The 24,003-nt window shown below is 41.3% G+C and overlaps 2 protein-coding genes across 3 annotated transcripts in view; one reads left to right on the forward strand and one right to left on the reverse strand.

The window, feature by feature from the left end:
- The window catches only part of sirt4 (sirtuin 4), a 74,027-nt gene that overhangs the window by 13,634 nt on the left and 36,390 nt on the right, over nt 1-24,003 (reverse strand). Inside the window, exon 4 of one of the 2 annotated variants that reach the window (XM_068055306.1) lies at nt 5,481-7,318. The exons of the other annotated variant lie outside the window; for it this stretch is intronic. The gene's annotated coding sequence lies outside the window, so the exon portion shown is untranslated. Of the gene's footprint in view, nt 1-5,480; nt 7,319-24,003 lie in introns of those variants that run through there. 2 annotated transcript variants of the gene reach the window in all.
- Nucleotides 993-23,577, forward strand: LOC137382823 (mitochondrial fission regulator 1-like). The gene is made up of 7 exons (XM_068055303.1): nt 993-1,322; nt 2,709-2,937; nt 3,519-3,642; nt 17,819-18,024; nt 18,358-18,434; nt 21,618-21,734; nt 22,785-23,577. Exons 2-7 carry the CDS (start codon nt 2,716-2,718, stop codon nt 22,984-22,986), a joined length of 948 nt encoding a protein of 315 aa, XP_067911404.1. The 5' UTR covers nt 993-1,322; nt 2,709-2,715; the 3' UTR covers nt 22,987-23,577.

The raw sequence follows: 24,003 nt of genomic DNA on the forward strand, positions 1-24,003 counted from the left end.
ACACTGCAAAAGCATAAAACGGGTAGACTTGTTCACCATGAGTCGACGACTCGTCCATTCAGTATTTTAATTTCAGACTTTTGCCAAGAGTTTTCAATTAACAAAATTATGCAGCCACCATTAGCCCTTGTGCAGATCCCCCACTACATTATCAATAGGTTGGCCAATACCCCTAATGTTAGTGTGTATAACAAGGTTTCCACTGCTATGTCCAGACTGGCCAAGAGAGTGTGGGAAAATGGCGCACTGACGCGGAACACAAAAGTCCGAGTGTATCAGGCCTGTGTCCTCAGTACCTTGCTCTACGCCAGTGAGGCCTGGACAACGTATGTCAGCCAAGAGCGACGTCTCAATTCATTCCATCTTCGCTGCCTCCGGAGAATACTTGGCATCAGGTGGCAGGACCATATCTCTAACACAGAAGTCCTCGAGGCGGTCAACATCCCCAGCTTATACACCCTACTGTGTCAGCGGCGCTTGAGATGGCTTAGCCATGTGAGCCGCATGGAAGATGGCAGGATCCCCAAAGACACATTGTACAGCGAGCTCGCCACTGGTATCAGACCCACCGGCCGTCCATGTCTCCGCTGTAAAGATGTCTGCAAACGCGACATGAAATCCTGTGACATTGATCACAAGTCGTGGGAGTCAGTTGCCAGCGTTTGCCAGAGCTGGCGGGCAGCCATAAAGACGGGGCTAAAGTGTGGCGAGTCGAAGAGACTTAGTAGTTGGCAGGAAAAAAGACAGAGGCGCAGGGGGCGAGCCAACTGTGCAACAGCCCCGACAAACAAATTTTTCTGCAGCACCTGTGGAAGAGCCTGTCACTCCAGAATTGGCCTTTATAGCCACTCCAGACGCTGCTTCACAAACCACTGACCACCTCCAGGCGCTTACCCATTGTCTCTCGAGATAAGGAGCTCAACGATAACAAGGTGGGTGAGAAGCAGACGCTGGACCGGGGGCGGGACGACATTCCCTTACCAAGATGGCTGCCTTGTGACCAGTAGAGGAGTACCTGCAACAAGTCTCTTTCCGATTGGTGATTATTCTCCAGTCGGCAGTATGATTGGTCAGTTGGGCTTCCGGTAGTATCCAATTGGTTCTTTCCATAAGGAGGGAGATTTGATTTTTGTACAGTTTGAAGGAAGCAAAAAAAAGAAAAGGAACCCGGGGCCTGCGGACTGTCCGGGAGAGAGCCCGGGGCCTGCGGACTGTCCGGGAGAGAGCCCGGGGCCTGTGGACTGTCCGGGAGTGAGAGGGAGCGGCGCTGCTGTCTGCTGAGGTGATAGTTGGATTTCTCCCCGCTCCGCTTCCTGGTCAAGGTGAGGCTGCTTCTACAGTATCTCCAACAGTTGCAAAGTTTGCATTGAAAACCCGAATTTGTCAGAATGCTGTAGCTATGAAGGGTTATTTTTTTTCCCAAAATGTTATAGGCGCCTTCAATGATCATTTTAAATCCAATCTTTATAACTACTTGCTCTGTTGAAACTAAATCTTGCAACTTCATGAACTGATGTTTTCGTCTTTCTAAAATGTTGCATTATTTTACATCTTGCAAATCTACTCTCTTAACGTCTTGGTTTTTGGCATGTGAGCCAGTGAGTTGCGAAGCATTCATTCCTCACATGCTTAGTGTGGTTTGATGCTTCAACCTACTAAGTTCCTAGCCATGGTGAATTCAGTCTGCAACAGGAAATCAATTCTCCTCCGCCTTTTATTATCTTGGCAATGGTATATCAAGTTGTACAGTCCAGATAATTTTGCATTATTATTTTATAAACATCTTGGATTAACATTAAAGCGATTATGTCACATACACTGCCCACCTTCTTCACTGCTGTATTCCCTCCATCTCCCGTGTTGACTTTGCCTCAAGTCAAATTACCCAGTATCTTCTCCTGTCCAGCCTCCACTGTTCACAAATTTCAGCTAATTAAGAACTCTGTTGCCTACGTCCTTCTCACAGAAAGACCTGCTCACCTGTCACTCCTGTCATCACCCATATCCACAGGCTTCCTGTGGCCCATCAATCTGATCTCTGTATTCTTCTCAATTTGAAATCCCTCCAAGTCTGATGGCACATTTTTTCTTGTAGGTTCTTATTTGGCAACATGTCCAAGCCTACACTTTCAGTTATTTTCATGGTTGCTTCTTATCCTTTACCCTCTTTACCCCACAGGGTAAAGGCTGATCTTTCACGCTATGTTTCAAATTTTCTTTCAAAACTACTTTGCCTTTCTTGGTTCAGAAACTTCCTGGAAGCGTATGCTCGACTGTGCCTTCGTCTCCTCCTCTGAAATCCTTTACTTCTTGTATAAAAGCTCCTTTATTCCTTTACTGACCACACATAAACCCCTCTCCCCTTTTATAAGTGCTCTGAGACTTTTTTTTGTTATCGGCAAACGAAAAATATTTTGTCAGTTCTCTGAGTGACAGGTTTTCTTGAAAAGGTCAGGGTCCTGCAGTATGTAGGGGTCACTTCACTCAATGTATAAGACCCTACAACATGGGTAATCTCTTACTCATCCCCCTTATTTCTCTGATGTGTTTGTATGATTCTGTATTTTATCATAAGGCCAAATGATACCCTATAGCAGCATGGTGAGATAACTATCTTTGAGCATGTGTAAAATGAATTGATCAATAAAATATATCATCTGTAATTTCCCCCATACTCCCCCACTGTCTCCTTCCCCCACCCCCCATAGAGTTGAGATGGAAACCCTGGAGGAATTTGATCAAGAATATCCTCTGAGCAAGATATTCTGTAAGCGTCTGACAAAAGAAGAATTTGAGGCTGAAGCACTCAGCTATACGGAAAAGGCACTGCAGGACTTATTTCACGCTATGGAGCAGAACCCATTACTGTGTGAGAAGGTGGTGCGCAAGCGGAAACAGACTGAACTGGAGAAGGCTGGGTTGAAATCCTTTATTAAGGTACCGTAACCATCACTAACCAGTAGAAAATGTGTTGATTGCACCAGAACCCACTTCTTTTCACTTTTTTTGAGCAAGGTACAAGTTGCTTTATTCTCTCTTCAGTCTTTGCTCTTGCTGGCAGTGCTGTGTTCATGATGAGCCAAGTCGTTGCATGCAACACTGGTTACCTGATTAACTCATAAAAGTCAATGGCTCAGGGCAAAGTCAACTGTGTCAGATAAGTTAGAAATGTGGTCGAAGTGCTAAGGACTAGTTGTTGTCTGTAACTTCTACGTTTGGTCTTGCAGTTTATGCTATTTCCTGGTAGATGGAGCTCTAGTGTGGGGGTGAGAGCTAATATGAGGGGAAGATTACATGGACAAATATAATAGAAAGGGCATTTTAGGAGCAGAGGTTTGCTGTGGGGTAGAATCTGAACCAGATATTGAAGACTCCAGAGCTGTCTTGAGGGTAGAGCACCAAACTTAACTGCTCCTTTTATGTGTTGGTTTCCCAAAACTAAAAGCTAAACTATTGCCTTCCAAGCATTAATTGTGGGTCACGTCAAAGACTGATAAATGTGAGCATTTTCTTTGCAGGCTAAATTTTTCTCAGCCGTGGATGGTCGAATGAACCGCTGCAATGCTGTTAACATGGATGAGTTACAAGAAAGACTCCGACACTTGAAAGATGAGATGAGAAAAGTTCAAACATATGCTTGTGGTAAGACTTGGAATCAACAAATGCTGACCGCGTATCAATTATATAGTAATGAGGGATGTGTGAATGTACAAGCAAAGTTGAGTTAGCATACTGCAGGTTTTCATGTAATGTGATGTTACCCAGTATTTCATATTCATCTGTGGGACCAGCCTCAGGGCACTTTCTGCAGCTGTTTGGTCCAGAAAAGGAAGGTATCCACAGTGCAACGGCGGTATGTTTGTGACAGCAATGTTGGGATTGTCTCCAGTTTATAAGTGAATGGACTGATGATTAGAATGGTGTATTTGCAATTATATGAATTCTAAACAGAGTTATGGCATAAATCAGTGAACTTAGCTGATGTTCTCCGACGCCTATAGCCAGTCCAAAAGATTTGCCATCAGTCCAGGGGCAATGTCCCTCAGTAAACTGGCAATTTTTATGCTCCAGAATGGATATAAAACTTCTGGCATTCATCGGACACCTGCTTTCACTACCTCAAGGACACATTCATTTTTAGATGAGGCTGCAAGCTTAATTTTATTTCCGACTGCTTTTATTGCATTGTTGAAAGAAGCACAAACGAAAGTGGGTGTGAAGTTATTTGTCCAGAGTACACTTTCAATAATTGTTTTGAAATTTGGGAATAACCAATAGCCATGTTTTAAATGTATATTTGTACAGTGTACATCTGAATGGAGAGCAAGCTGATTTTTATGACTGCACCCTTGCACTGATGTAGCATTTTCTCTGGGCAAGGGTTGACATCGTCTGTACTACAGTTGGGGCTGTACACAACATATTTCACACTAGCTGTGCAACCTGATTTGATTTTTTTGTGAATTTAGTGCTAGGTATGGAACACTTAATTTCAGGCATCTAGTGTCAGAATCAAGTTACATCCGTCAAAACCTGTGTTTTGCCCTTTAAAATATGTCTAGAGTTTGGAGCTATAATAATATTTGAATGAAGTACTCGTGGAAGCAACTTGAGGTGATGAGTATTGAATAAGAATTGTATTGCTACCTGAAAAAATGAAGTAAATAATATATAAAATGCAGTTCTGATGAAGAGTCACTGACCTGAAACATTAACTTTGCTTTTGTCTCCACAGATGTTGCCAGACCTGCTGAGTATTTCCAGCATTTCTTGTTTATATTTCAGATTTCCAGCATCTGCATTATTTTTCTTTCATTCAAATGAAGTGACAATATTCTTTGCTCTCCCTCAGTCATTACTGCACCATTGTGGCAATTTATTCTTCTCTCAAACCAACCATCCTATGGGCTCACAATTAATTCCATAATAGGGGAAGTTTTCTCTTCCTTTCTCAATAGGGGCTGGATTGTGGGGATTTCCCTAACCAACAGTCTAAACTGGATTAGAATTCAAGTCTCCAAGGGGAATGGCCATTCTCTAACCCACTGCACTACTGAGTTCCCCACAAGTTGACAACTTGTGCAAAATAGAACATGTGCTAGTCAATCAACTGTGTTTCAGTCAACTGCCTGCTATATTTTGTGCTGAGGAACCGAGTGATGCGGTGATATAGCTGGCATTCAGAAATGGTTTCTGCATTGTCAGGCTGCATGGAAAATAGAATCAATCTGGCACATTATAGAGTTTAAAGCATCCAATGTACCCTTAAATTTTGTTTTTGAAGTGCACAGCCCCTTTAAATTTTTTTGTGCAGGCTGCCCACCCGCAGTAACTTAAAGGGGCCGATTTGTGTGCTGCCTGTGTGGAAACGTTTGGGTTGCTGCTCAACTGCCCAGCTTAGAGGGAATGTTGTCTGCATTCTCTCTTTCCCCCGTGCCACCCCCCCCACCCCCGCTTTTCTAGGCTTGTATTTCCCTGAGTGCAGAAGATTATGGGGTGAACTAATAGAGATGTTTAAGCTCATTAAAAGAATTGGTACAGTAGATAAACTATTTTCTCTGGTAGCAGAGTCCAAAACATAATCTTAAGGCTGCATTATCTTAAAATTAGAGCTAGGCCATTCAGCAGTGATGTCAGAAAGCATTTCTTCCCACAGAGGGTAGTGGAAATCTGGAACTCTTTCCCAAAAACCTGTTGAGGCTGTGGGTCAATTGAAAATTTCAAAACTGAGACTCAAAGGTTTTTGCTGGACGAGGATAATAAGGGTTTCAGAACCAAGGTGGGTAAGTGGAGTTAAGGTATAGATCACCTAATTGAATGGTGAAACAGGCTCAAGGGGCAGAATGGCCTACTGCAGTTCCTATCCTTATGTTGGGGCGTGGAGGAGAGAATTGGTCACAAACATCAATGCAGTGTTTCTGATTCCAGCCCAGGTTCAGCTCACTAATCAAAAGTTTGGGCGGCACAGTGGTTAGCACCGCAGCCTCACAGCTCCAGCGACCCGGGTTCAATTTTGGGTACTGCCTGTGTGGAGTTTGCAAGTTCTCCCTGTGACCGCGTGGGTTTTCGCCGGGTGCTCCGGTTTCCTCCCACAGCCAAAGACTTGCTGGTTGATAGGTAAATTGGCCATTATAAATTGCCCCTAGTATAGGTAGGTGGTAGAGGAATATAGGGACAAGTTGGGGATGTGGTAGGGATATGGGATTAGAGTAGGATTAGTATAAATGAGTGGTTGGTGGTCGGCACAGACTCGGTGGGCCGAAGGGCCTGTTTCAGTGCTGCATCTCTAAATAAAAAAAAATAAGTCTTTTCCAGTATAGTACTCTTGATAAGAACCTCTGCTGTTGCTACAGCGATGGAAACCTTGACTTGTTGCGAGTTAAGCTCTCTGCACAGCAAGCTTTAGAAACCTTCCACCGCAAACTTGGATGCAGAATAGACTGCAGTGAAGGACGCACCAATCCTTCCTGTGAGATCATTAATATGGTAAGGAAAATGGTTGCTAGATTCTATCGTAACAATCAATGCTGAGGTCTTTTCAGGAGTATAGTATTATGCATTCTTGTACATTCTCCCTTCCCTTTGCCCAGTCATTGGCAGCCATATTATTAGTCTCCTAGGCCCATGCTCTGGAATTCTGTCTCTAAACAACTCCGCTTCTTCACCTCCCTCTCTTTTTATAAATGCAAGTTGATGGTGGGGTGTCTATTATACCTTGTGTATGAATATCTAGTTTTCATATGGTACTAGTGACAAGAGTTTGTGTGTTCAGAGCCAGTTTGAAAAATACAAGCTATGACTGTTTCTTGGGCTATTCTGTTCAGTAATCACGCTATCTGAATCATCTGCATCTTTCAAGCAGTGTTTTTCACTGTTTGCGGAGCAGGCTCGAGGGGCCGGACGGCCTACCCCTGCTCCTACTTCTTATGATCTTAAAAACAAATGAGGCCTATCTAGTCCGACCTTCTAAAACAGGGAACTGGAGCTAGAATGAAATCCTGACATACCTGAGGCTGGAGGATTGATACATTAATTTTTTGCTCGGAGCCTTGGTTTCTAGTATATTATGCGGCTCGTTAAACCATTGTGAATGGATTTCATGAGGTTTTGATAAGCTGAGGTTACATTTCATACCGTTCAATGATGATATGACAATAATGCCTGAGATTCCTTTAGCATGGCCATAGATGCACTGCTTAGTTGGATGTAGCTGAGAAAATTGACACAGACCGGTGACCACATATTGTATTTTGCCTTTAAGTAGCCAAACTTCCCCAAGTTCTTCCAATATGGTTGAACGCCAGATAGTTGAGTCCTCCTAAGATATGAAAAAATCAGAAAAACAGAATTTCTCAGGTACAGAGACCATGCAGATAAATTGCTGAGAGTTTGTGAGATGTACATTGCCACCCAGTGCCCATAAGATGTGGCAGTGTCAACTTGCATGCATGCCAACCAAGACTCAGGTTTGAAATTGATGTGAAACGATGATTGGTAATGTAATATTTTGCAGTATAAACTGGTGGTATCCTATAGGTTATGATTATTTGAAGTATAAGAAGCCCACATTTGGTTATTTAGTTTTGGTGGGCTTGGGTTATGACCGCTGTTCTGTGCCACATGAGCAGCAAAACTTATAGCCTTACCCACTTAATTGACTGCATCATGGTATCTGAACATTCAGCCTTGACTTGCTTCTAACTTCACTTTCAAACCCTGTTTAATTCCTATGGAACAGATGCTTGGATTTTCTGGTTTGGAAGCCTTAATAGAATCCTGGGAGTCCCCTAATGTTCAAAGACTAATTGCTAAGAGAAACTTAAACTCACTCTACAAATGGGACTGTGATTGGGATCAGTATTGCAAGGGCTGGAATCAGATGAGTAGCATGCATCTGTTTTAATGTCTAATTTACCACTTGCAAAGGTATGTGTATGATAGCATTGATGTATGTGGACAAGTGCAATAAAATGTACTCGACATTGTAGCTTTTACCTGCTGATCCTCGGTGTACCCTACATGGCTAATCTTTTCCTTGGCTTTACCAGATGTTCCTGTAGGGACCTTCATTCAATATAAATATATGATAGAATGAATACTGATCCAGTTTCTCCTACTTTTCCTTAACAACATTCCCTGCTGATGACATCACTCATGTTGGACAGGATGTAATCTGCTGAAGCAGCACCCAGATCAAGGCAGCATTGTTTCACCTGCTGTAAAAGTGGGAAAGATGCAAAGGCTGAATAACCATATTGTATTTTGGTTTTGTCATACTCTGCCAAATTTAAAACCTAAGAAGAGGAAAACACATTTCATGTTGGGGTAAGTGTTGTTGACTGCATTTGCTACCTAGGGCGTAACAGACTGGAATATCCGGCTTCTTAATAGGCTGCACTTATAATTTGGGAGGTTAGAAACTTATCTCTCAGAGTTGCAGTAGGTTGGAGCATGTTTTCTTTTACCTTTAGCTGGATATAATTAAAGTTGTGTTGAAATTTGTTCTGTGTCCAGTGTCGAATCACACAGTTTTATTTGAGCTTAGCTCTAGTTTGTAATGGCACTGCGGCTTTGTGAGAGACAGCACAGTAATGTAACAAATCCCATCCCACTGTGATTCATGTGCTTGGGTAGTCTTGGCAGCATGTTGTGTAGCACCTAACATAACTAAGTGTGTTCTCCCCCAGTATGCAATCTTAGTTAATCAAACTGGATAAAGGTCATATTTGTCTTTGGGAAGAGATGATTAGGAAGAGGTATTTATTTGCAGAGTTGGGGAGTTAAGAAACTAAGCAAGATCTGATCATATATCTATCCTATCACTTGAACTTTTTCCTAGTGGAGTTGCCAGGTTTAAGATCTTTTGCCCTGCACTGCAATGAGAGCAAGAAAGCTAAATACCAAAACAGTACTTCAAATGCCACACAAGTCTATCATCCACACTGCTTCAAGCCCTGTTTGTCTTGGGCACTTTTCCAAAATAGGGAATTTTCTAGTCTGCAATATTTCCATTACAAATTGCAATTATTTGCTCCCACCTTGACTTCAGAACTGATGTGTTGAAACATTTCTTTCACTGGGACATGAACAAAGACAATAAGAGCCTGCAGTAATGCTAAACCGATCAGTAAACAAAATGTCTTGTTTTCTGGTATGACAGGCTGCTCATGTGGATTTGATTACTTTTTTTCTTGTCCTTGTATAGCACCTTAATATATCTTCTGAAACAAAGGAAAACATGGCAACCACTTTGCACTCAGCAATAACCCACACACAGCAATGAGCTGAATGACTTTGGTGGTTGAGGGATGATTGTTGGCCCAGTCTACTGGATAACTTCTCTACTCTTCAGTTTGAGACATGGGATCTTTAAATGTCCACCAGAAGAGATAGAGGGGGCCTTGGGCAGCACCTCTGAAAATGTAACATTCCCTCAGTACTGCACTGGAGTGTCAGCTTAGATTATGTGCTTCATTCCCGGAATAGTGCTTGAACCCATTACCTTCTGCAATTTTTCCTGTTCAAATCCAGTTCAAAGATCTGGTTAGAGTACTGTGCGGATATGATGGATACTGTAAATAAGAACTGCTCTTTAAAGGGACCGCCTTATGGTGTTTGGAATCTGAACTTTGTACCAGTACCAGTGTGTTGAATTCAGAATAGATGCAATATTGCAGATGGATCTCCGAAGCCGTGGTTGCACTATATGAGGGATTGGAGTCATTTGGGAAGCTGATTTGTCTTGAGCATCAGAATCCTCTTAATAGTCCACAGTTTTTAAAAGAATTTGTTTAAGAACCTCTAAAATCACTGGTAATAAACTAGACATGTCAGCAATGGAGTTGGTATTTTCTTCAGTGTATAAACCTATCATAATGCAGCAATCACATAGATCCAGGAATTGCAGTGGTATGGTGGTGATTGCAACATTAGGAATGGGATGAAAAATGTTTTGAATGAAGAGATGGATCTGGAAAATAGTACTGCATAAGCACACTAAAAACATCCCCTTATAATTAATGAGATTAGTGAGATTAATTTTGACTAATTGCTGAGTAGGGAGAAGCAAATTTATGAATATTAACAAGTTGAATTGTGCTCTCCACTTGCAAGTGAGCTAGCAGGTCAGTACTTTGCTCGATTTTTGTGTGTGGGGTTTGTGTGCATGGCATCTTTGTCCAAAAAAGATGAGTATAATTTGCTACATTTGTGTCTGACTTTCTCAGCTCCTGTGGACAAGATGGTGGGTAGTTATACCATACAATTATCAATATTTTGAGATGAGTCTGATTATTTGTGGTTGCGTTTAGGGTTTTACAGACTATTGCAGTACTTTGAGATTACACCACTGCTGGTGGGATGGAGCAGTTATTGGCACTGTACCTCTTGGCTTATTGGCCCAAATTTTGGGCTGGTAATGACAGCAAAAATATCAACGTTTGCTGTCATTACTCCTCTGAAACTGACAGCAACTTCTGGAGACCACACAAATGCAGAATAACATGAAAATCCAGAATTTAGAATAAAATCTTAGTCATTACAGCACAGAAGAAGGCCATTTGACCCATTGTGTCTGTGCTGGCTCTCCTAAGGAGCAATTCATGTACTGCCACTCCTCCGCCTCCTCCCCACATCCGTGCACATTCCTGCTTTTCAGATATTTAGAAAAAGAGCCACCCAGCCAAATCTCATTTTCCAGCACTTGGTCTGTATCCTTGGAGGTTGCGGGACTTCAGGTGCACCCTCAGACGGCATTCAATGGAAAATCTTTTGAATTGATGAGAACTTCCGCTCTCATGCTGTTAGTTTCGCTGTAAAAACTCTTGAAAAAGTTGCATCTTGTTGAATGTGATGTAACTGGGTTTTTAACAATGCACTAACTTCATAATTACTGCTAAACACCTTCACTAGACTGGAGAAGCAAATTTTATATTTGTGAAAAGTTAAATTTGTCCATCACAAAAAAAATGTTAAAGTTTTTTTGAAGTTTATCTTTATTTTAGTTTCTATCTTAATCCAATCATTATGATTTATTTCGCTATCTTAAAATTTTAATTAAATGTGAAGGTTATTTATATTCATAGTTTATTGTGTGTGAATACTTGAATGTGATTGGCTATTTATCTGCTCACTGAGATCACTGCTGCTGCATGCCAAGCAAACCCCTTGACTTGGCACCAGATTTAAACTGCCTTCGGGAAATGGGAAAACCACGCCACGGAGATCACTAGATCTTTCTGGGCAGCTTTCTTCGAGGTCAGCAGCAAGTGCTGTTTCTTTGCCACTGACTCCAAATTTGGGCCATTATGACTCTGCTCTATGTGTTACTATACCTTCTGTAATTCTTGTTCTGGCCTAGCAGTCACAATGACATTTGCGACCATCCTGACAAAGTGATAGGTAATTTGTTTTCCAGTCCAGGTGTTCAAACCGGTCATGAAAACCCTTTTTGCACGAACTATCTTCACAACACAAAAATTTATACAGAAATGAGCTTTGAGATTGTTGACATTTTTTCAGGGAGTACAGAGGAGTTTTATGACAAGCAGAATGAATTGCAGTTAAACAGCTTCTTTCACAACCACAGGGTATCCCCAAAGCACTTTACAGCAATGAAGTACTTTTAAAGTATAGTCACTGTTGTAATGTAGAAAACACAACAGCCAATTTGCACACAGCAAAGTCTCACAGACAGCAATGAGATAACTTTAGTGACATTGGTTGAGGGACAAATATTGGCCAGGACAGCGAGAAGAACTCTCCCGCACTTCAAAATAGTGCCATGTGATTTTCTATGTCCACCTGAGAGCACAGACAGGGCCTCAGGTTAATGTCTCATCCAAAAGATGGCACCTCCAATAATGCAGCACTCCCTCAGTATTGCACTACATGCCAGCCTAGAATTTTATGCTTCAGTCTCTGGAATAGGACAAGTACTAGGGAATTAAATACTTGTCTGTTCTGCACTAACATTCAGGGACAAGCAGTCCCAGGCCTTGAATAGCACTGGCTGTTTAAAAGAGAAAGTTTCTTCTCTTTCCCCAAGCAACCGTTTGAATTTTTATACATTGCTGGCCCATAGATATACCCTGTGGGGTTAAATGCCCTTATTTGCGAGGTGCAGCCTAATGTGAACTGAAGAGGTGGAGTGAAACAAAAATGAAAGTTCCATGTGAAAATTGAATAATTTCTATATTTTAAACAAACTGTAACAGGCCAAGTTCTGGAAAACCACCACTGTAGCAATGAGCTACAACAACTTGTATTTATGTAGCATTCTTAATGTTAAAAAAGAACTCCCAAAGCACTTCACGAGAGCTTAATAAATGAGGTAGGTTTTAAGGAGCATCTCAAAGGAGGAAAGAGGCAGGCAGGTGGAAAGGTTTGGTGAGGGAATCCAGTGCTAAGGGCATGGCCCCTAGTGGTGAAGTGATTAAAATCAGGGATGCTCAAGAGACCAGAATTAGAGGAGTGCATGTATCATGGAGGGTTGTGCGATTGGACCAACCACTCATGAATACAAGAGCAGGTCAGAGGCTGGGTATTCTGCAGTGTGTGACTCACCTTCTGACTCCCAAACCCATTCCATGATGTACGGAGCACAAATCAAGAGTGTGATGGAATACTCCCCACTTACCTAGATGAGTGTAGCTCCAACAACACACAAGAAGCTTGACACCATCCAGGGCAAAGCAGCCCACTTGATTGATGCCCCATTCACTTCCTCCACCACCGGCATACTGTTGCAGCAGTGTGTACTGTCTACAAAATGCTCTGCAGCAACACATCGAGGCTTCTTCAATAACATCTGCCAAACTTGCAACCTGTACTGCCTGGAAGAACAAGGGCAGCAGGCACATGGAACACTACCATCTCCCAAGTTCCCCTCCAAGTCACACACCATCTTGGCTTGGAAATATCACCATTCCTTCGTTGTTACTGGGTCAAAATCCTGCAACCCCCTACCTAACAGCACCTTGAGAGTACTTGCACTGCAGCAGTTTAGGAACCCACAAAAGGGCAATAAATGCTGATTTTTGCCAGCGACATCCATGTCCCATGAATTTTTTTTTTAAACCTCCAAGGTGCTTTGTTGGCTGTAAATGTGCTATATAAATGTAAGCTCATTCTTTCACCACACTTGAATAATAATTTAGCTGCAGTTTATGCAATACCATTTGTTTATGGACCATTTCTCTCTCTGGAATCATAAAATGATTACAGCACAGAAGGTGGCCATTCAGCCTATCGTGTCCATGCCAGCTCTCTGTAAGAGCTACTCAGCTAGTCCCACTTCCTTGCCTTTTCCCTGTAGCCCTGCAAAATTTTTCTCTTCAGATAATTATCCGATTCCCTTTTGAAAGCCATGATTGTAAGTGCCTCCACCACACTCTCAGGCAGTGCATTCCAGATCCTTTCCAGTTGCTGTGAAAACTTTAAAATGATAACTTGAGTTTTGTTTAGTCAGTGAATTGGGTGAGATTTTCAATGAAGTGGCAATGAGATCAAAGCGTTGCTATTGTAGATTTAACCATGCAATTGATTCACATTGGCAATACAAAAAACTGATCAAATGTACAATTTAAAGGCTCAAATATCCTCAAGCCTCCTTGCTTAATGGCTGACTATAATGGCACAATTTAAAATTCAACTCTCATTACTGAATTGCTCAGAGTCTAAAATTCACTCCAGTAGCGTGCACTGAGATATATCAGTGGAGCTATGCATTTCCGTATTCATAGATCTGATATAAGGAAATGCAGCTACCTACCTGGATGGAAGGAGTCTGGCATGAAAAGGTCATAAGCAGCCAACACAACTGCAGCAGCAAATTCTGTACTCCAGCCATGGTTGGAGCTATGCTTCTCTAGATTTTACTAACGTGCTGGTGAATACTCTGGGAAGTCTGCATTCTGGTGTGTGATATGTTGATAGAATTGATTATAGCAGGTCAACATCCTACAAGGAGTCAGTCGGCAGATATTCAAAAGAATTGTATCACAATTAAATCTGACTGTTTTGTAACTTGTATGACACATTGTATGAATCTTGGAACAAAGGTCTATCTCCTTGCTGATTGCAGTTTCTATACACTGTGGAAGTCAAGCTGCCCCCATTTTGCACTCCTGTTGGGTTTTCTCATTGACAAAGAGCTGGTGAGCGTTATAATGCACAGCTTGCAGTCAGTAAAAAAAAACCTTGCAGATATCAGATTGCGCTTGTAGAGAACTAGATATCCCATATAATGAAGAACAATGTGATGTACTGTGTAAATATTAAAATGACTTTCTCACAATTGTTAATTGTGCATGACACTGCTGGATCAACAACAAATCTATTGCACTTGAATTATTTAAACAGTTGGGATACCTAGTGGGGAGTATTGTCCCATTAAATTTATGGTACATCTGGGTTATGAGAGTACACTTAGAGGGCCAAGATTATGAGGTGTGCATTTGTAAAGTGACTGTTAATAAATGCTTATAAAAAGAAAGTAAACATAGGCTCCAGTTCTATTCTTCACCACCTGGTTTTCCAGAATAGAACATGGTAGCAGAGAATGGTTGACAGAAGATGAAGGTTGTGAACTAAGAAAAAATAAGATTTCAGGCAGAATGGCAACTAGGATTTCGGCTTTGCGGAAAATGGCAGAAAGCAAGTGTAAATTGTCAGGGTAGAATTACCCTCCGTTGTTCACGGAGTCAGTACCAAATGACCAGTGGAAGAATGAAGTAGGCTTTTAGAGAAGGTTTGTGTCCTTATTAAAGGCATTTTTGCTTTGTACAAGAAGTAAAATCAGAAGTGAAGTATTTTGTGAGATGCATGCCTGTCACTTGGATTGTTATGAAGGTTTGGGCCTTCTATTAGAGTTCTTGGATGAAATCTACAAGAAAGATGATCTGTTAAATGCCAATGAGACATGGTCAGAATTTGATTGATTTCAGAAAACAGATGGTCATTCCATGGAAGAATATATCATGTACTTCAACAGATTCTGTAAAACATTGCCGAAATTCAATTTCAGGATCCCTGGATCAGTACTTGAGTTTAAATTACTGGATTGTGCTAAGGTGTCTCATACGGACAGGCAACTGGTTCTATCTGGCCTTTGGTTCTCGGAGAAGGAAATTCCGTTAGATCAGCTGTCTGCTGCCTTAAAAAAAAAAATCCTGGAGAAAAAGTCATTTCCTTCAGCCTTCATGGAACAAATGAGACATTCTGTGGTGATGCAACAAATAGAAGATTGCCAGATTTAAAAATACAGATAGTCCAGATACTGGGTGCAAGCGTCAATATAATGGAAGAATTAAAGGCAGGCAGGATGAAAGCATCTTTAGCAGATCTGGCTATTACAGCAGAAGACAAAATTGGAACAAAAATATGGGCTAATGAATCCCAGGAATGCCCAAGGAACCGTTGATAAGTACTTCAGGTGTGATTTGAAGTATCAATATGCAGTGAACTGCCCAGAGCATAGAGGCAGGGTCCTCAAAGTGACACATAACGAAGAGAGTTCTGAGGAAGCAGATGAAGGTAATGATGAATCCGAATAAATTATACTGGTCACAAGGAGTTTCAGTCCTGTGATAAATGTGTTAGCTGCAGACTCCTTTTACTGTGCAGTACCAGATAGTGCTTGTACTTCAACAGTATGAGGGACAGATTGGGTTAAAGTGTTATCCTAAGTAGTGAGGATCGTGCAAGGTTAAGAAATATAAAAGTACTGCTTGCTTTATATTTGGTGATGACAACCCATAAGGTCACTAAAGAGAGTTGTAATTCCATGTAAAATAATTGCAACAAGCCATTTTTAAGTACTGATGTAGTCTCTAGTGAGATACCTGTTGAGTAAACCTTCTATGAAAAAGGCACAAGCAAAACTTGAAAGGTAATTACTTTTGGGAAGTCATTTGATCTGCAGTTTACCCAGTCAGGACATTACTGTATCCCTTTAACAAAACCTGTTTCTCATCAGAATGTTAGACAAGTATTAATGGCATTTGGTGGTAAGGATCAGAGAGAAAGAAAAGTGTCTTAAAGTTACATCAACAAGTTGCTCACCTTACTTGTCAAAGGTTAAAAATTTTGATAAAAGATGCATGTGTGGTTGATGAAGTGTGTACGAGGCAAATAGAGATTAGTGAGAAGTGTGAAATCTGTATAATAATTTTTAAAAGGTATCAAAGGACACTGCCACATCCTCTTGCAAGCCTTCCATTGGCGTGTGATTTTAACGAGGTAGGTGCCATGGATCTAAAGGTATGGGACAAAGACAGAAATATTTTCATCCCATGTTTTATAGACCTGGCGACCAGAATGAGTCTTTCTACAATAATACTTAGTAATTATAGTTATTATAGTCAAAATCGTGGAGAAATGGTAGGCACCTACTTGGGACACCAGTGAAGTTCCAGACTGATCATGGAGTAGACTGATGATAGTATACCCATTGAATGTTGTGTAGATAATCATTTATTGTGGGTTAATGTATACTCTACAAAAAGTGTGAGTGGGGAAAGATTATGGATTGAAACAAACGCTGGACAGAAAGGAAATATCCTGAAATTAAATGGATGAATGCAAGTCTTCAACTGTCAGATTGTTTTCCAAAAAAAGCATATAGGAAGAAATTGTTAAGAGCCCTAGAGGAGGGGCATCTCTCAATGTAATGCTTTGTACAGAATATGAAAGTCTTTGTTTTGAAATTTTTGGTGTACATAAAAACAATCTTTTTATTTAAAAAAAGAAGGGAATCAGTTAATTGTATATTAATTGTGTTCAATTGTATGCAGGTGGTAGGCATTAAATGCAGATTCATTTTTTTTTAAAAATTCTTTCGTGGGAGGTGAATGTCGCTGGCAAAGCCAGCATTTGTTGCCCTACAATGTCTTTCCTAATCAGTACTGTCACCCCACCTTTCTTTTTCCTTCCCTATCTTTTCTGAACATTTTGTATCCATGAATGCTACGCGCTTAGAGCTCGCTATTTTTAAGCCATGTTTCTGGTAATTGCCACTACATCATATTCCAACATGGCTATTTGCACCTTATTCATTACACTTTGTGCGTTTACATAAATGCATTGTAAACCTGTCTTCCTATTCCTCATAGTCCTTAGTCTGTTGCTATCTAATATGGTACTACTTCCTTCTCTAGTACTATCAAACACTGCCATTCCTTCCTGCACCATATTCCTCTTTTCTACTTCTATATGCTGATGTCCACCTCCCCTGCCAATTTAGTTTAAACCCTCCCCACCACACTAGTGAACCTCTCTGCGAGGACATTGGTCTCAGTCCTGTTGAGGTACAACCCATGCTTTTTGAATAGGTGCCTTCTGCACCTGAACTGGTCCCAATGCCCCAAGAATCTAAAGCCCTCCCTCCTGCACCATGCCTCAAGCCATGCATTGATCCTCCCCATCTTCCTATTTCTACTGTTGCTGGCATGTGGCACTGGGAATAATTCAGAGATTACTACCTTCCATGTCCTACTTTTTAACTTCCTCCCTATTTCTCTCTCCACAGATGCTGCCAGACCTGCTGAGTACTTCCAGCATTTTCTGTTCATCTCTAACCTGGGAATGCTTGGTACTAATATGAATTGTAAAGAGAAATGATCACTTCTGTCACCCTCTGGCCACAATGATTGAGCTAATATGGAATTGTCCGGAAAGAATGTACAGCACTCAATGTTGTCCCAGTTCACATCTTTGAATCTCTTTTTCATTAAAATTATGCAATAATCGAAAGCTACCATTAGTTGATTTGGGCACCGGTTTAATATCTACTGTTCTTTGTGATATTTGTGTGTTCTAGAGGCTAAAGGTAGTGCACAAAGGACCTCCAAGCGATTGGCTGAAAAGAGATGGAAGGAGCAGGCTGAGACCTCTACCAGTGCAAGTACCTCACTACCTTCAGCTGCTGTCGTTCCTCCTCCTCCTCCTCCACCACCACCACCTCTTCCATCTTCCTGTAATCTGGGGATTAAAACCCCGCTAAAAGACAAGTCCAATTTTCATGCAGTAAGTAATCAGCCTCAAAAGGAAGCTACATAACATTGGATAGAGTGATGAGTTCTATGCATTTTTTTTTTTGAAGGGCTGGGGTGTGCTGAGGAGGGCATCACCCTACTGAAAGCTACTACACATGGTCAGGAGGAGCGAGGAAGCCCTGCATTTTTTACTTAGAAAGGAAAGAAAAACATGCTTTTATGTAATGCCTTTCACAATATCAGGACGTATCGAAGAGCTTTGCAACCAACAAAGTGCTTTTGAAGTGCAGTCAGTGTTGTAATGTAGGAAATGTGGCAGCCGATTTGAGCGCAGCAAATTTGAGATCTATTTCTTGTCTTGCAGAGAGAAGCAATGGTCTTGCCGACCCCAGATCTGCTGGAGAGTTATGGACTTGCCAGATTGAATCATCGTTGTAAAAGGTGAGGGAATGGTGTATTTAATTTGAAGCATACTTACTACAATTTGGAATTTGAATCCTATATGTTGCTAACATTATTCACAGTAAAGGCCTGCTCAGGTCAGGGGGGGGAAAAAACCCAACCCGAACCCGACAGGACCACATCAGACCCAAGCCCGACCCAAGTCCCTCCAATTTTTCCTGTGCCCGACCCGACCCAACCCAACAACCGGAATGTTCCCTTTACCTGCCTTGCGACTCCCAATCTTAAGGAAGCTGCAGCATGAGCGTGATTGACGTCATAGAGACGCTCACTGCGCAGACTCGGAGTTTCCCTCCTTGACGTCCCGAACTCCCAGCTCAAGTGGGTTTTTTACTTTTACCACTTCTTGCTGTGTGTGCCGGACCCGGACCGGCCCGACCCAACCCGAGCTCAAAAGCAGGACCCGGAAGAGCGACCCGATCCCAACACATGTTGTCAGGTTCGGGTCGGGTAGCAGGCCTTTAATTCACAGTCCTCTTCAGTCTGCCTGATGGTCAGGTGTGCTAGTTTGTTGTGTCACAAATGAGGACACCGAGCAGTCTTGACTGAAAGCTACACTCTGGCTGCCCAATGATATTGACTGGGAGTGGCAACAAGAGGAAGTGAGGTAGTCAAGCTTTTCTGTTTGTGAGCAGTACAGGTGTGTTCCACACAGCCTTGAGGACCATGTGTAAAATTTTAAATCCATTTTGACCACATTTTCCAGATATCACAAGTTGCTAATACTAGCAGATCTTGGTGCTCTGATTTCAGGTTCATCCACCAACGAGGCAACATTGTGGTTGTGTGTTAGTGAAAGGGCATGAGAAAGATTACAGCAAAAAAAAATAGTTTCAGATTTATTTTTGCTGTGATTTTAAAAATTCTTCATTGTGTTTGGTATTAGACACACTGATAGAATAAATATTCCTGCAAAAGCGAAGGCCAGAACGCTTTGGGAAAAAAAGTTTGTGGTTCAGAGCACTGTAAAAGTATGGCAAGTATTGAGATCATGTGTCCTAACTTTTGAAAAGAAAGATGAAAATTGAGATTTCTAGTGTACATAAACAAAGTACTGCATTTGCCAAAATAAACATACACTGCCAGCCACTGTCCATTGTCTATATGACTCTATTATTGTTTCAAGATGGACACTTAAACCACCATGAGGTAAAAACCCTTCACTATATATAGTGACATTATAAATCTGATCCTGAAGATGTCCTTGGTTTGGTTTCTTGAGCGAAATGATAAAAAGATTTTCTTTTAGAATTTCCTATATATACTGAATAGCGATCTTCACAAATGCATCTTGCTATACAGAGTGACTGAAATTCTCACTCTAATATGTGACCTGTGAGTTCACATTGAGCATGGTGAGGATGAGCGTGACCGAAAACGACAATGGCAAACCAAGCCCTGTCAACCCTGCAAAGTCCTTCTTACTAACATCTGGGGACCTGTGCCAAAATTGGGATAGCTGTCCCACAGACTAGTCAAGCAACAACCTGACATAGTCATGCTCACAGAATCGTACCTTACAGACAATGTCCCAGACAGGACCATTACCATCCCCGGGTATGTAAATTTTTTCTTGACAAAATGACAAAAAAGGAATACTTGGCCAAATACTGTCAATTCTTGAAGGAAAAGGAGAAGATATGGAATGATATCAGTTGTACTTTTATTCTGGCGTCCCAATACACGTCGAGGGCTGTCGCTGGGATCCTTTTGGAATAGTTCTCTTCAGACAACTTCAAGGGTTAGTCCGGCATGCTTTCCCGGAGAAATGCGGCATCAGGAGTTTCAGCTATCGCACTGGATTCTCACTGTTTCTCAGAGAGGTGGAGAAAGGATGAGCTGGTGTCTTCTCTCTGAGCAGGCTGACCCCCAACTGACTCAAAACAATATCCAAAACAAAACCAACTCTTGACCACCATAAATCTTGACATGTCACTTGTCTGTAAACAACTCTCCCTCATCACAAAGGCTCCTGCTGTTTATTTAGCTTAAGACATGTGACATGCAGTAAGGGTTGTTTTTAAACAAAAGCTCCCAAGTCTTTCCAGTGACCTTTCAAAAAAAAAACTCAAGTCCAGTAGCTCCTCAGATTTCCACAGACTTTTACACACAAGTCCTCAAAAAATATTAAAACATGAAACACCTTCATAACAGTATGCACAATCCAATGAAGTTTGATACATTTCATGTCAAAGTCAAGTCCTCAAAACTTGGACACAAATACTCTGATGGTTTTGCAGATTGAATAAGATTGGTGGGATTTTCAGGATGCCTGATGATGCTTTTTAGTGGGGGTTTACAGGCCACTAAGTGTTGACAGAATTCCAGTATGCTAGAGAGTGAACTTCTATTAAGTAGTTATTTAAAACTGGGCCTGGGGTCTCTGATTTAGTGCCTTTTGTCCACTAGACCATCAGAGGAGCTACGTGAAACCATTAACTGCAAGAAGAAAACATTGTTAAATGGCGATTACCTCTGCCTTTCTTATCTTTACGAATGGCGATCCCTAGAGAATCAACACTGAACTTTCCTAGTATATGATAGGAGTCTAGAAAATTCAATCCCATCATCCCAGTGTGGGATGTAAACTTGTTAACACAAACCTCTGTTAGCACCTTTCATTCCCCATAACTCTCAAGGTACTTGGAAGACAGGCCTGATCATGCTTCTTGTTTTTTTTCAATTCAACGAGCTGCAGCCCAGTTCCATCCAGCTTAAAGTTCTAATGTTACTCTTTTTCCTGTGTTTGAGAAGAAACATCATTTCTATTAAGAAATGTTGACATTTTTAATCCAGTTCCACGTGGGTGTGATCCTGAAGCATCAAATAGTCCCTAACCTGGCACGAATTTCACTCAGTGGCACTCCAGGACAGCTTGTGTGGAAAATGAAAAGTATGTCACACAGGTTTATATGGGCTGCTTCACTGAGGTTGGGGCTGACACACATTGTTGAAGAATCTTTACTCTGTGTCTGGCTATACCTGAGCTGGAAATGTTTGTTGCTGACACAGTTTGCCTAAAATGGGAAAGTTTCCACTTCCTGCACAAAACAAAGGAGATCAAAACCTAGCTTTTGAATATGAAATAACCACACTCATTTTATTGACTTCTGTGTGCTTTGAGTCACTTTACGGATTTGCTTCTAAATGTTCTGTTTCTAGTACTGGGGATCTGAGAGTTCTTGAGAGCGACCACAACATTCAACCTGTCCAAAGTATTCACTCTGAGCTGCTGGCTGCAAACCACTTTAAGAGACTACGTTCAACAGGTATTCATAGGTATGTAGAAAGTGTTCTGTTTAAATGTCTACCTTCAAAAGTGTTCTAACAGATTCTATTCTGTTATCCCATGTTTTTTTTTAAATTAGTGGCCTAATGCAGGTATGTTAATAAATGGTTTCTCAGGGATACACAAAACCCTGGAGATTTTACGTGGAGCATTCCCAGTGCCCTCATGCTTTATGCTTAGACCTCCATTTGAGCTTCTACGTAGAAGCGACAGTTCCTTGCAGATCTCTGTGCTGTCTGTCACCATCTTCCAGCTGTTAGCTTGTCCTTCTTTGTTTGTGATATGGACTGGAGTTCATATTGAACTGGGAGGTCACAAGGATTAGGGATGGTAGGAATCATGCTGAATTATTCAGGAAAGTCAAAAATGGTTCATTTAAGCCGCAGATCAGCTGAGTTAGGTAAAATAAAAGAGCACTTTCACCTAAGTTAACAAGGATATGCGTCACACACAAAAGGTTGCTGAATTTTTCCAAGTCTCTTAAATGCTGTGCAACTTTTACATTACTTTGTAATGGTTTCCCATTAACATAACCAGATGTTAATACTTTCAACTGGTATTGTGATTGTTAGTTATTCTTGATGACAATGAGAAACAGCTTTGGGTTGATTAGACAAGTAAGTGACTTTGAAACATAATCCAAACCAATAGTTAATTTTAAATTAGTTCTGTTTTAAATAGTGCTATGAAGATTGTTTAACATTGATACCAACGTATTATGGACAAAAAAAATTCAATCAATATGCTTTAATGTGCAATACTCTCCATCTATGATACTCTTAATTAATCACCTCCAACAGCTTCAATTCCTGCTGCATCACTCCGACAATATACCACTGTCAAAGTTCTGTGTTTCATTTCTAAAATGAAGTATTCTAGAAGTAACATCATTTTGTTCTGCATTGGATAAAAAAACAATTAAATTCCACTAAACAACAGTATTTATTCTGACCATATACCATTTATCTCATGATATTGTTTTTTTTTTACTAATTAGATGTCAAAATACTGCCATTTGTTCCTGTCTGCTCCTCTTGTAGGTCTCCAGGTGGAACTCCATCCAAAATCCCTAAGAGCCGGCCAGCACAGGAAGGGGAAATGAGTTCTCCTGCATCTGCCTTTAATACAACATTGCTGAATAAATTTCGTAATACAAAGAGCCCAATTGAGAGTGCTCCACGATCACCATCCACCAGCGACAGTGAGAACTCCGGATTTGCCACACCTCCAGGGAGCCCATGAGAGAGACACCCTCTGTAACTTCGTCTCTCAAGAGTGACGGAAACCTTTGGCTCTGCCTCCTCGCCTGAAAAAGGTTTCACTGTATAAACTTCTAACCTTGGTCAAACATTGGTGTAAGGAAGATGTGAACTGATGTAATAGAAGCATTCATTACTGCTGATGATCAAAAGTACCTCACTTTTAAAACAGACAGCAAGAATAATTTCATCCACTTGTTCCTACCGTACCATCTGTTTGTTCTACTTGAAAAAAAAATCCTAAAACTTGATGCAGGAAGGATGTTCCCGATGGTGGGGGAGTCCAGGACCAGGGGTCACAGTCTAAGGATAAGGGGTAAGCCATTTAGGACTGAGATGAGGAGAGATTTCTTCACCCAGAGAGTGGTGAACCTGTGGAATTCTCTACCACGGAAAGCAGTTGAGGCCAAATCATTAAATATATTCAAGAGTTAGATATAGTTCTTAGGGCTAATGGGATCAAGGGATATGGGGAGAAAGCGGGAACAGGTTACTGAGTTTGGATAAAAGCAAAATACTGCGGATGCTGGAAATCTGAAATAAAAACAAGAAATGCTGGAACCACTCAGCAGGTCTGGCAGCATCTGTGAAAAGAGAAGCAGAGTTAACGTTTCGGGTCCGTGACCCTTCTTCGGAAGAAGGGTCACTGACCTGAAACGTTAACTCTGCTTCTCTTTTCACAGATGCTGCCAGACCTGCTGAGTGGTTCCAGCATTTCTTGTTTTTATTACTGAGTTTGGATGATCAGCCATGATCGTATTGAATGGCAAAGCAGGCTTGAAGGGCGGAATGGCCTACTGCTCCTATTTTTCTATGTTTCTGATACAAAACTCAAAATTAACAAGCATTTAAGACAATCTTGTTACTTTATTGTGCTTTATATAATGCAAAGCTATTAACTTGCAACTTTTTCCATGTTCTACCTTTTCTGAGAACCTGGCAGCTGGATGCAGATCTATTTTAAATCTTACTTGTGGCTTCCTTTGGTTATATGATTCAG

This window comes from Heterodontus francisci, chromosome 23, assembly GCF_036365525.1.
Source record: "Heterodontus francisci isolate sHetFra1 chromosome 23, sHetFra1.hap1, whole genome shotgun sequence".
Lineage (NCBI taxonomy): Eukaryota > Metazoa > Chordata > Chondrichthyes > Heterodontiformes > Heterodontidae > Heterodontus > Heterodontus francisci.